This window comes from Pristis pectinata, chromosome 24, assembly GCF_009764475.1.
Source record: "Pristis pectinata isolate sPriPec2 chromosome 24, sPriPec2.1.pri, whole genome shotgun sequence".
Classification (NCBI taxonomy): Eukaryota; Metazoa; Chordata; class Chondrichthyes; order Rhinopristiformes; family Pristidae; genus Pristis; species Pristis pectinata.
In genome coordinates, this window is record NC_067428.1 from 24,181,242 (window position 1) to 24,194,946 (window position 13,705).

The 13,705-nt window shown below is 40.2% G+C and overlaps 1 protein-coding gene across 3 annotated transcripts in view; it reads right to left on the minus strand.

Moving 5' to 3' along the window:
• Positions 1-4,623, minus strand: part of LOC127582550 (mesoderm induction early response protein 2-like) — a 61,039-nt gene extending 56,416 nt beyond the window's left edge. Inside the window, exon 1 of one of the 3 annotated variants that reach the window (XM_052037901.1) lies at positions 4,534-4,623. In XM_052037901.1, the coding sequence (XP_051893861.1) occupies positions 4,534-4,542 (9 nt within the window). In that variant the 5' untranslated portion in view covers positions 4,543-4,623. The other 2 variants (XM_052037902.1, XM_052037903.1) reach the window with 2 other exon arrangements.
• Between the last annotated feature and the right edge of the window lie 9,082 nt (positions 4,624-13,705).

A 13,705-nucleotide genomic window follows, 5' to 3' on the forward strand; every position in this document is an offset into this window, starting at 1 on the left:
GTAAAATGTTACCTTGATGTCAAGGCAGTAACTCTCACTTCATCTCAGGAATTCACCTCCATGGTGGAGTCTGGAGCCATGTGGTCCGGATGAAAACCAAACTACACATCAGTGAGTAGGTTATCCATGATTAAGTCCTGCTTAATAAATCTACTGATGACAGCTTCCATCACTCTGCTAATATTTGAAAGTAGACTGATTGGGCAGTAGTTAGCTGAATGTGCCTACTTTTTGTTAACAGGATGTATCTGGGCAATTTTCTATATTGTTAGATAGATATCAGTTTCGTAACAGTACTAGAACAGCTTGACTAGAGGTGTGGCTAATTCTTGAGTACTCTTCAGTACTACAGCTGAGATGTTGTTTGGTCCCATAGTCTTGGCTGTATCAAGTGTTCTCAGTTGTTTGTTGATATCTTCTGAATAAATTTTTTGGAGACTGCCTTCTCTGGAGGAAGCCAAGATGGATCATCTATTTAGCAGTTTTGGTTGAACATGATGACAAATGCTTTAATCTTTTCTTTAATACTCACATACTAGTCTCCACCTTGATTGAGGATTTGGAGCTACTTCCATCCAATAATTGTTTTATTGCCCACATATGTTTTATGACCAGATATGGTAATACTGCAGAACTTGGATCTAAATCTCCTAAAATGCTACCAGCACCAAATCCTCCACCATCAATACAAAATGGGTCTCCATAGACCAGAATACCTCCAAGAGCAGGTAGAAGCTGGGTATTCCACAGCAAATAACTTGCTTCCCAACTCTCCAAAGCCTTTACACCAATTGGAAGGCACAATTCAAGAGAGTGATAGAATATTTTTCATTTGTATGTGTGAATATGGCTCCAATAATATGAGAAGCTTCTTTTAATCCATAGAAAACATTCACTCTAAACATCTGATCATGTACTGTGACTACAATGTGCATCATAGTCACACAGAAGGTAAATGGGTTCTTCAGCTCAAGAGTCCACACCAACTATCATTAAACCATTTACACCAACCCTTTATTAATCTTATTTTCTTTTATTCTCCCCACATTTTCAACAACTCCCTCCATATTCTACCACTCTCCTACACACTGAAGCAACAGCTCCACTCATTGCACCAATGTGGCATCCCACCTACAAGATACAGTGCAATAACTTGTAAAGGTGCCTTTGCCAATGTCTTCAAATCTGTAACATCTACCACCTAACAAAACATCATAACTGCAAGTTTCACTCATACCATCCAGACTTAGAAAAATACTGCAGGTCATTTGCTGCCACTGGGTCAACATCCCTACCTTCACATGAACTAAATTGGCTTGACAAACACTCAATGTCTTCTCAAGGACTATTATGGATAGGCATCAACAACTGCACCAGATGAATAAATAAATCTAATTCATTAACACTGACATTCTCTAACAATCTGCCTGAATTTCAATATTTTACAGCTCAAATTTTGTAATCATTACACAAAAGGTGAATATACAAGTATAAACCACACTTTTCAGGCATCCATACCCTTTTTTAAAAAATTGCTTCTGGGTCAGAATCTACAAGATAAAAAAATGACAAATGGCTTAAGGAGGCCCAACTATCTTCTATGGTTTATTCAATAAAAGTAGATTTATAATTTACTTTTTTTTGTTTGAGGTGACACTAGTATGCTTTGGTAAGAATGGGCTTCAATTGCCATTATATAATCATTTACTCCAGCTTGTCAGTTAGCTAATTAAGACATCTTCCTCAACTTTCTAATATTTCAGCATGAATGTGCACTCAAATATGCATACTTTTCATTGCCAAGAATATGTTCATATTTTTCCAACTATTATTCAAGAATTACTCCAGAAAACTCAAAATGCAAATGAAGAGGTGTACAACAAAACAATGCACCTGGTGCTTCTTTCACCCATTAACACAACAGCTGGGATGTAGACATCATCCTCCAGTGATGTAGAAACCAAGGCTGTTATTAAGAATCGTGAGGTTTATGATTAGTCTCTGTACAAATTGAGATTATAGAATTCATAAAGTCAGGGAGATTGACCCACAGAAACAAACCCCTCAGCCGCAGGAACCATCAACCATTCATTTACTCTAAACCCACATTAATCCGACATTGATCAACTCCCCGCAGAATCTACCACTCATCGAAACAAACAGGGGCAATTTACAGTGGCCGTGTAACCTACCAAACCGCACTTCTTAAGGATTTGGTCGGAAACCAGAGCACCCGAAGGAAAGTCACAGGGAGAACATACAAACTCCACATAGAGAGCACTCAAAGGTAGGGATTGAACCTCAGCGTCAGAGACTCTGGTGCGCCAGTGTGCCACCGTTTATTATTTTCTGAATTAAACGTGTACGAGAATAATCCTCGGTCTTACTTTGCAATGAAGGGTTATTTCACTTTTAACATTAGCCTTTCCTGTATTTCCACACTGCCATTCTGTCACATCTCGCAGCTCTTTCCAAGGTTTCCGGTCCTAACGCTACTAACTTTTAAATAAAAACTTTGGTCTCTCTACAACAGTTTTTGAATCTCGTAACAATCTTCCATTCCACGTGTATTTCTGCTGTTTGACGCACTTCTCCACTCAGCTAAACAATCCGATTCATCTTGTTTGCCTTACGTCATTTACCCAACTAGACAGTTTACCACGCACAACTGTGATGGAATAACGTCCAACATTACCGTTGTAGGACCAGACTTACGCAAGCGAGCAATGCAGTGACTACAACACAATAATGGAATTTAGCGACAGAACTAAGACATCCAATCACAAGCTAATAAACAAGTTTTCAAAACTCCTTCAAAGCTCTGGGCAATTATAATTTTACAAAACCATCTTATTGCAGGGTTTCGACCAGAAACGTCGACCATTCCACCCCCCCCCCCCCATTACTACTCAACCCGCTGATTCCTCCAATAGATTGTTTGCTCGTCGTCTCTAACCCCGCCAATGCACATTTGACGTGTAGACTCCAAACACAGATGAAGTAACACGGACAAAATGGGCTTGCATGGGGGGGGGGGGGGTGAGACGTGAGAGAAGGGGAGCGGGAGAAAAGTAACGGAGGAAAGTTTTGCTTTATTTTTAGTATCGCAAGCCGATTGTGTCAAAATAGCTCCGTCTTTCATATATTTACCACGTGCATCACGTTACTTTGTAGATGCACAATTAACGATAATAAAGATGTACAGTTAAGGTAATTCCATTGATGACCCAACTACAAATATAATCAGATCATCTTTGCTTCGGGATACGCAATAAAAATGCGTGCAGTTTAAGTGTTTGTACACACAAACCCAAATGCATCAACACAAGCGTGAACACGTGTACACATACACAAGACGGTGCGTAAATATACACAACAAAACACAGATGATACTCAGCAGGTCAGGCCGCATCTGCGGGAAGAGCAAACACAGTCAACATTTCAGGTCGAAGACCCTTCGCCCTAACCCCGAGTCAGAATACGGAGGGACTTCGATCTGAAACGTTTAGACGGTTCCTCTTCCACAGATGCGGCCTGACCTGCTGAGCATTTCCAGCTCTTGTTGCCCATTGTAGCTTTTTCCTTTGGATTTTCCTAAATATACGCACGCCTGCATGAACATGTGTACACCCAAATAAATACACGCAAATAAATGTACTAAAACATGCATTGCATGAGCCATGCACGGTGCAAATAGACAATTCTCTAAAGGGAAAAAAATATACGTTGCACGAGCCGGCAACCGTGCACGGTGCAAATATCGGTATTGGTTTATTATTGTCACTTAAATAGGTACAATTTGCCGAAGGAACCAAAATATACGTTGCACGAGCCGGCAACCGTGCACGGTGCAAATATCGGTATTGGCTTATTATTGTCACTTAAATAGGCACAATTTGCCGAAGGAACCAAAATATACGTTGCACGAGCCGGCAACCGTGCACGGTGCAAATATCGGTATTGGCTTATTATTGTCACTTAAATAGGCACAATTTGCCGAAGGAACCAAAATATACGTTGCACGAGCCGGCAACCGTGCACGGTGCAAATATCGGTATTGGCTTATTATTGTCACTTAAATAGGCACAATTTGCCGAAGGAACCAAAATATACGTTGCACGAGCCGGCAACCGTGCACGGTGCAGGTAGGTAGCAGCGTTGCACGAAAGGCGAACCATTCCTGCACAGATACTACACACTCCACACTCACAGCGCAATGTGGCACTAAGTTTACAAACAGAGAGTTGCCTGGCGCGCAGGCGCAGTGCCGCGCGGGCGGCTGTCAGCTCGAGCCCGGCCGGGACAGGCGCTCGCGCCCCCCGCCCACTCCCCCCCTCCCCCCCCCCCCCTCCAAACAAAATCACTCGCCGTCAATACCTGCACCCCGCCGGCTCCGAATCCAACAACCCCAAGCAGCTCAAGCTCCGCTACCTCGACCTACACCTCACCAGCCGGCCCGCTCGGGGAGCCGGTAAGTACGCGGCGCCGTCATTAAATCACATCGGGGTAAAACCAGCTCTTCCGCCGCCTCACCTCCGCCATATTGTTTCTGTCTCTGCCTGGGAGATCCGAGCGCCCGTGCCCGGATGTTAAGTAGCCCGGCGCTGGGCAGCGCCGCTACTGGCGGCGGGAGGGACTGCGGCGGGCGGGGTGGGCAGCGGAGAGGCGGCGGTGTCATCGGGGGGCGGCGTGGCTGCGCTTAAAGGGGCCACCCGCGCTGCCTCTCCCCGCCTCTGGCTGCGGACGCGGGGAATCTGCGATAGAGCTCATCGTCTACCTGCACTGCAATCGCTCTGTAGCTGTTACACTTTATTCTGCACGCTTATTATTTTACCTTTTACTACCTCGATGCACTGTGTAATGATTTGGTCTGTGTGAACGGTATGCAAGGCAAGTTTTTCACTGTACCCCGGTACATGTGACAATAATGAACCTATTCAGATTCCAAATAAAAACAAAAGTTGCCTGCACTGCACTTTCTCTGTAACTGTTACACTTTATTCTGCACTCTTATTATTTTGTCTTGCATTACCCTAATGCATTGTGTAGTGAATTGATCTGTATGAACAGTATGCAGGACAAGTTTTTCACTGTACCTCGGTACATGTGACAATAACCAATTCAGATTCCAAATAAAAACAAAAATTACCTGCACTGCACTTTCTCTGTAACTGTTACACTTTATTCTGCACTCTTATTATTTTACCTTGTACTACCTCAATGCACTGTGTAGTGAATTGATCTGTATGAACAGTATGCAAGACAAGTTTTTCACTGTACCTCGGTACATGTGACAATAACCAATTCAGATTCCAAATAAAAACAAAAATTACCTGCACTGCACTTTCTCTGTAGCTGTTACAACTTTTTCTGCACTATTATTTTACCTTGTACTACCTCGATGCACTGTGTAATGAATTGATCTGTATGAACGGTATGCAAGACAAGTTTTTCACTGCACCTCGGTACATGTGACAATAATAAACCAATTTACCAACCAAAGAAGTCAACGTTGAGTTTTTTGTCATGCGCACAAGTATGTAGATGACAGATGCAATCAAAAACTTGCAGTGGTGTCACAGGCACATAGTATATAAGCAGCATTCGCAAGAAAAATATAAATTGTACATAATTTTTTACAAGAAAGAACACAATTAGAACAAAAAAAATCCATTTTAGTGCAAAGTGATCAAAGTGGTCATAGTTTTGCTAAAGTGTAGTGATTAGGGTTGTGCTGGTTGGTTCAAGAACTGAATGGTTGACTGTGGCTCCCTTCCTCTGCCTTGATCACCTGCCCATCTCCTCTCCTCCCCTCCTCATTCTTTATTCAATGGTCCACTGCCCTCTCCTACCAGATTCCTTCTTATTAAGCATTTTACCTCTTCTACCTATCACCTCTCAACTTATTACATCTTACCCCCCCCACCCACCTACCTTCCCCCCTCATCTGGACTCACGTGTCACCTGCCTGCGTGTGCTCCTCCCCCTCCCCCACCTTCTTATTCTGGCTTCTGCCCTCTTCCTTTCCAGTCCTGACGAAGGGTCTCGGCCCGAAACGTCGACTGTTTATTTCCCTCCATAGATGCTGCCTGACCTGCTGAGTTCCTCCACCTTTTGTGTATTGCTCCAAATTCCAGCACCTGCAGAATTTCTTGTATCTCCAAAGGGAAGTAGCTGTTCTTGAACCTGGTGGTGTGGGATTTAAGGTTTCTCCTGCCCGATGGTAGCTGCGAGAAGATGGCATGGCCGGGATGGTGGGGATTGCAGAAATGTGTAAGAAGCTGCAGAGAGTAGTGGACTCAGCCCATGAGCACATCCCTCTCCACTATTAAAAGTATCTACATGAGGTGCTGACTCAAGAAGGGTCTCGACCTGAAAGTCTACCATCCATTTCCTTCCATAGATGCTGCCTGACTCGCTGAGGTCCTCCAGTGCCTTTGTGTGTTGCTCCAGGTTCCAGCATCTGCAGTGTCTCGTGTTTCCGAAACAGAGTTAATGGTTGGAAGCAGCGTCATCAAACAGAGAGACACAAGAGACTGCAGATGCTGGAGTCTGGAGCAACAAACAATCTGCTGGAGGAACTCAGTGGATCGAGCAGCATCTGTGGTGGGGGGCGGGGGGGAAGGAATTGTCGATGTTTTGGATCGAAACCCTGCATCAGGATTGAGAGTGGAGAGGGGAGGTGGCTGGTATAAAGAGGAGAAGGGGAGTCTTTATACTGGCCATCTTTCCTCTCCATTTTCAGCCTCTCACTCTCAGTCCTGATGCAGGGTTTCAACCTGAAACATCAACAGTTCCTTTCCTCCCACAGATGCTGCTCAACCGCTGAGTTCTTCCAGCAGACTGTTTGTTGCTCTATCATCAAACAGAACCAAGATGTCCTATTTCTGGTGACAACTTCCATTACACCAGGAGTGAAAACTCATGTTCAGAATCATGAATATGTTGTTTGGAATGGGATGAACAGTTTAAAAAGTATTGCAACAAACAATCTGCTGGATGAACTCAGTGGGTTGAGCAGCATCTATAGGAGGAAAGGAATTGCGAACATTTCAGGTCAAAATCCTGCACCCGAAACGTCGACATTCTTTCTCCCCACGGATACTGCTTGACCCGCTGAGTTCCTCCAGCAGATTGTTTGTTGTTCCAGATCCAAGCATCTGCCTCTTGTATCTCCAGAAAGCATTGCAATTTTTGTTTCAAGCCACAAACAATCTGCTGGAGGAACTCAGTGGGTCAAGCATCCGTAGAGGTAAAGGAATTGTCAATATTTCAAATTGAAACCCTGCATCAGGATATCCAAGTTTTGCTTTAATTGCAAGAGCTGAATATTTTAAGTATTGGATGTACACTGGGTATTTGTTAACACCTGAAAAAAATATTTTGTAGGGATACTTAGTACCACTCAGTATGTTCAAGAATGAGTTTGATAAGTGCTTAAATGTTAAGAAAATCGAGGGGTATGGGGATAGCACAGGAAAGTGGCGCTAGCAGTGCAAAGAACCCCAAATGTCAACCACTGGAAACTCATTGTTCACTTTGGGAATCCTGAATGCACAAGCTTTCAGAGAGTAAATGTATTTGGACTATGGATGTTCATCCTAGAGATCGATGGTGTTGGAGGGGTTTAACAGATTAGTTTGTAACTCGATTTTATTTAGTAGTTGAAACATGAGAATTATTTTTCAAATCACAATGATTGGGTGTCATATATCAAAGTGGCAAAGACTTTCTTTCATATCTGACTTTGAGAACATTTTTAAGATGTAGGTTGAGTGCTGGGCTCCATCTATGCACACAAGGTAATGTTTTCCTTTCCTGTGAATATTCAGCTTGATAAAATTTGTTTTAAAGATATAATACAATTATAATTATCCTTATATTTTAATGTCCCAAAGTATTTCACAGTTGCAAAGTCAAACAATTGTGAGAGGAAACGTTTGAGATGTTGAATAGGAAACATGGAAAGGAAATCAGGCTAGGTAATAGGGTTTTTATGGGAGTCATGTAGGATATCTCCACAAAATTAAATAGTAGGAAGCTAAAGAAATAAAGACGTGCCTTTATATAGCACCTTTCTCAACTCAAGGAAGGTCTTTTATACAAACAACTCTGGACTTATAGTAACTGTTGCAATGGCAGGTAATCCTACATACAAGCACTCACAATGGCAAAAACATGATTAGAAATATAAGTTTGGAATAGTTCTGTCCTGATGGAGCAAAGGAAAAGTGAGAAAAAGTTAAATCACAGGGAATCAAGTGCAGGGACAGACAGACAAAGGTTACAGAGGTCATGTAGTTAGGAAGCAGTGAGGCTCTAAAGATAATGAGGATTTTAAATTTTCTCAGAGGCCAAGGAATTGATACAGTTCAGCAATGACAAGGTGATGGCCGACTGAGCTTAGTATAGAAGTGAGAAATGTATTTCAGGATGAGTTTGTACAGCTTGTTAGGAGACATGTGAAGAGGCCCTTGGAGAAACTAAGTTGAGAAGTAACAAACTCATGGATAAAGAGCTTGGAGGTGAAGAGAATGAGTTAATAACAAAGACAAGTGTTGATGCAGTTAATGTTGAAATAGGAAATGAATTTGACAGGGCAATAGAGTTATCTTGGGGAATTGATCAGATAGGACACAAACTCGTTCAACGACAGGGAGAAGAAAAATGGTTTTACGAAAGGAAAATCAAAGAAGAAAAAAAGTGAGAAAGAATCAAGAAAATAAAAAAAGTAAGAAAGAAAGTCTTATGTTTACCTGGCAGCTCTGATGACCTTAGTATGTCCTAAAGTGCTTCACAGCCTTTGAAGAATTTTTGAAGTGCTGTAATTCTTGTAATATGGAAATTATGGCCATCAATTTGAGACAATAATCTCCCACAGACAACAATTAATTAAGTGACTGGATGATTTGTTTTAAATAAAAAAACAGAAAATGCTGGAAACACTCAGCAGATCAGGTAGCATCTGTACCAAGCGAAACAGTTAGCATTCCTGCTCAAGATCTTCTGGTCAAAGATCTTCCATCAGAATTGGAAAAGAGAAAAAACAAGTCAATTTTAAGTTGCAGAGAAGATGGAAGAGGATGGATAGGTCAAATGCAATACCTCTGATAGAGTGAGGCCAGCGTTGTAAAGGCCACCTGGTCGATGGATTAATGGGGGCAATTAGTGGGAGAGAAAATAAATAAAAGCTATGAATTTATGGTTATCAGAGAGTGAAAATACAAACAAAAGAATGTAAAAGTTGCAAAATGCAGAGGTGTAGGACATGCCCAACCAGTCAGGCTTTGCTAATGCAATGAGAAAAACTAAGCCAATGTCACAGATCGATGACTTGCAGCAGAAATGGCCAGTTCTGATACAGACAAAGAAAGTGAGTTGTAGAATCCGAAATTGAGTCTGGAAGACTGCAACATGCTCAGAAGGAAGGTGAGCTGTTGTTCCTTAACCTTATATTGGGTAACTCACTCGGGGAATGGGACTGAATGAATTTCCCTACAGAGAGGCAGAATGGTCTTGATGGGCCAAGTCAGTTGCTTCCAGATGGTGACATTTCTATGATTCCATGATTCTAAGCGCTAGCATCATCTAGATAGTAATTGAACTAACCATAATAAACCACCAATAATTGAGCATTGAGGTGTAGGTGTAGGTACACTTACCAGTAGAAACACCCAGTGATATTAAAAAAACCTCACCTCTTTTCCTTGTGTAAATGACTGTTCTTTGCAAGTGAACCTGAACAATGAATATTGCCAGGCTCCTCAACCAGAAGGTAATTACCGTGGAAGATAATCCTGTCTTTAGCTGATATTCATACACATGATTTTCCATTTGGGCTCACTGTACTGTGATTAGCTGAGGGAATCTTGGCAGACTTTTCAGCTCTCTACTGCAGCTAAATGTATTGCATTACATATGTCTCAAACTAATGTAGGAGCATCGGAGTTGTTAGGTGGATAGAGATCGGAGTTCATTTAATTCACCATTCAGGTAATTGCATGACACAAAGAACTATGAATTATTGATTAATTCTGCAATCAATGCCAGCAGTTTCCAGCAGAAAATACAACCAGAAAACTTATGTTGTTAGGAGCTTTGGAACCAAAAGTCCAAAGTCAACCTCTTTTTCACTTCTACTTACCATGAATTGTCTGAAACTGTACATACCATATGCTTTATAGTTGTGAAGAAGAATACCCAACCTTAATTCAACTGCAGACTGAATCTGATATCTTATGATTGAGTACCACATTGGAAGTGTGCTTACCTGATTTGCAGCTCTTAACAAAATCATTTAATAAAATGATCTTCTTCAACTTAGCCAAATGTAATATTGCTTTTCTTCAGCTGTGCGTGTTATGGTTGGCAGGATAAATTCCAATCTTTCTCTAAATAAAAGCAAGGACCATTTTAGCCCTTGGACTGAAACTGGAAAATTGTTCACCTTGAGGTAGAATGGTTTTTATTCTTGAATTAGAGGCAATTTAAGTGCAAGGTTAAGTGGATTAGGTGCTTTAGAAATGCTATCTAACTAATGCATTTGTCTACATTTGTAATTTATTTGCTTTGCATCAAAAAGTAAATATCCAGACCAGCTTAATTTCAGATGTATCAGAAATTTGACGAAAGGAAGGAAAAAATCCGACAGATGTTAGTCGTGATATAGATTATTAATATGTCTGCACAGATAGCATATAGATATGTTTTGCACAATGCACAAAAATATACTAATTGGAATAAATTCAGATCTCTTCCTGTGGAGAGGGAATACAATAGTATATGACTTGTGGGTATTTTACTAGTAGCAGGAGGCGATGTTTATTTATGCACATATCACTTATACCTTGGGTGAGACAATATGTCAGCAAATTATGAGAACATTTCTGCTGGAGTTATATCAGTGAGGTTTATGAACAAATTATTTTCACTGTGTCAGGAAAAGATATTTTTAGAACTTGTACGTGACATCAATTAAGCCAACTTTGCTGAAATTGCTGCAAGCTATCTAAGTACAATGCAAATTTAAATAGAATGTTCTAAAAATATTAATTGTGAATATTATGAAATAAGATAGAAGATATTCCATTCACCTCTATACAATATGCAAAGATGAAATAAAGCAAATCATGAATCACCTTTATGAGCAACAACTTTAAGTGTGGTGTGGGGGCTGGGTAGAGAGGGAAATGCAATATCAAGTTAGGGCACCGCACTGCTTCAGAGCTGTCGTATGCAATACACTCCAGTTCTTAAAGCACCCTCCACATATATAGGCTACTGTTCTATTTGACTTACTCAAATAATTTTTTGTAGTAACTATATATAATGCTTATTTTTTATGTTTTAACTAATAAAAAACAAATAAACACTACAGAGACTTATTTGGAAAAATAGTATTTTCCACCATGAAAACTCCGTGGGTGGCAATAAATGTCACCCATGCAGAATTTACACTTGCATTCATTTTGCTTTAATAAAGCTGCACAACTTTCCAAATGCACAAACCATTCACCACTTTCTGTTGTTCCTGGAATGCGTTGGTCAGTGGTGTGATGGTGGTAACTTGGTAGTTGGTGATAAATTTTAGTGAAGTGATATGACAATGCAAGTCCTTCAACATATAGAGACGCAAGAGACTGCAGATGCTGAAATCTGGAGCAACAAATAATCTGCTGGAGGAACTCAACGGGTCAAGCAGCATCTGTGGGAGAAAAGGAGGAGTCCTGATGCAGGGTTTCAACCTGAAACGTCGACAATTCCGTTCCTCCCACAGACTCTGCTCGACCCACTGAGTTCCTCCAGCAGATTGTTTGTTGCTCCTTGAAAATATGTCTGACTTTCAACATCCCATAGTTAGCTAGCTCTTTTATTAATATGATTAAAGCATATGTTATTATTAGCAATATCAATTTAGATGCACAAAATGCAACAGTTGCATTATGAATTTTTTTCATAATCTAATGTACCTGATTTTGCTTAACACTAATGAAAGAACAAGAAAACCCCAAACTGAACCCAAAATTAAAACACAAGGGAGTAAGAAATAGGAGTTCAGGTAGACTATCCAGCCCCCTTTAACCCTGCTCCACCATTCAGAAAGGTCCTGGTTGTCTGATCTTGGCCTCATTTACACTTATACACTGTTCACCATAATGCTTGACTCACAATGGGGAAAAGTTTGTGTAGCTCTTCAGTATCTCACCCTTCACAGCTCTCTGAAAAGAGAAGTCCAATGAGTCACAGCCCTTTGAGAGAAGAAATTCCTCTTTCATTCTTCATTCCAAAAATAAGTTCCTGATTCTTATCTTTTAGATTCTCCCCCCCCTGAGAAATAGTTTCTTGCAACCTCTCTCAGAATCTTATAACTTTCGATAAGATTGCCTTTCAATAAGATTGCCTTTCATTCTTCTATACTCTAGAAAGTATAGGTACAACCAGCACAAGCTTTTCTCACAAGACAATCCTGAAAAGAATAGTCAGAAGGGCTGCTGAAGTCTGAAGAATGCTAGAAATGCCCATCAGATCAGGCAGCAACTTTGGAGAGAGGAAAACTGAGTTTTAACACTACAAGGTTATCCATTTTTCCTCAATGGATAACCTTGTAGCAGAACTGGCTAGTTATTCAAGCCACACCATCATTCCCACATGTTATTGCAACTTAAAACTAACTTGTTTTCTCACTTTCTCAGTTCTGATGAAGTGTCTTTGGCGTTAAAAATTAACCCCATTTCTCATTCAACGGATACTGGGTGTCTCTAGCATTTTCTCTTTTTCACTTTATAAATGATTTGACTGTGAAGGGAAGATGTCATATGAAACAAAAGACATCAATATACCCAGAGTCACAGAAACTAAATACAAAAATGTGGTTAATGTATTTTGAATACTCTTAAGTCACTGAGTGTGAATGCTTAGATATGGATAATAAACTAAAGTCAAAATCATACTTTATATCATGTGCTCAAGAAGTGTTTAGTATAATAAAAGAAAAGCAAAGATTTGTATGGGTTAAAAGGGTATGGTAGTCAGACAAATTACTACTTTTAATCTTGAACACTAGAGAACTTCTGATAAATTCATTTACATTATATAACTACAGTTTATTGCAAGTCACTTTGGGACATACATATTGTAAGTTACTTTGATGTAGGCAACTGGCTTACTGTAATGAAAGCTCTTGAAAATATGTCCCAATCCCAATGTATTTACATATCTGTTTCTCTTACGTTAAAAGTCACATGTATATCATACACTTCTTATAAGTGAATTACTTATTTCCTTTAACACTTTTTTGTCATAATGTAACACTTGCCTCATACTTGTTTGTCGGACTTTTGTATTATGCTTAAACTTGCCTATTTATTTTATTCACTTCCCAATTCAGCAGAATAATACATTGTGTATTACATGATATGATATTACCGTCCGTTATATAGATGGTTTACTAGGAATGATGGTATAGATACTTGATACATATTCATTAAAGAAAAAATAAGCAAAATGCATTGATTCACGACTCCTAGTGGGAACTTGTTCTCAAAAAAGTGTGAGGTGGAGAGTTGATGCTACAGATTTGTAGGCCGATTTTGAACCCTTTTGTTGGTGTTCTAGAACAGGGGATTAGTAAATATGCTCTGTAGTTTTTCAGTTTATGGAGTAGGTTGCATATTTGTCTTTGACATTCTTTCCATAGTCTTTATTT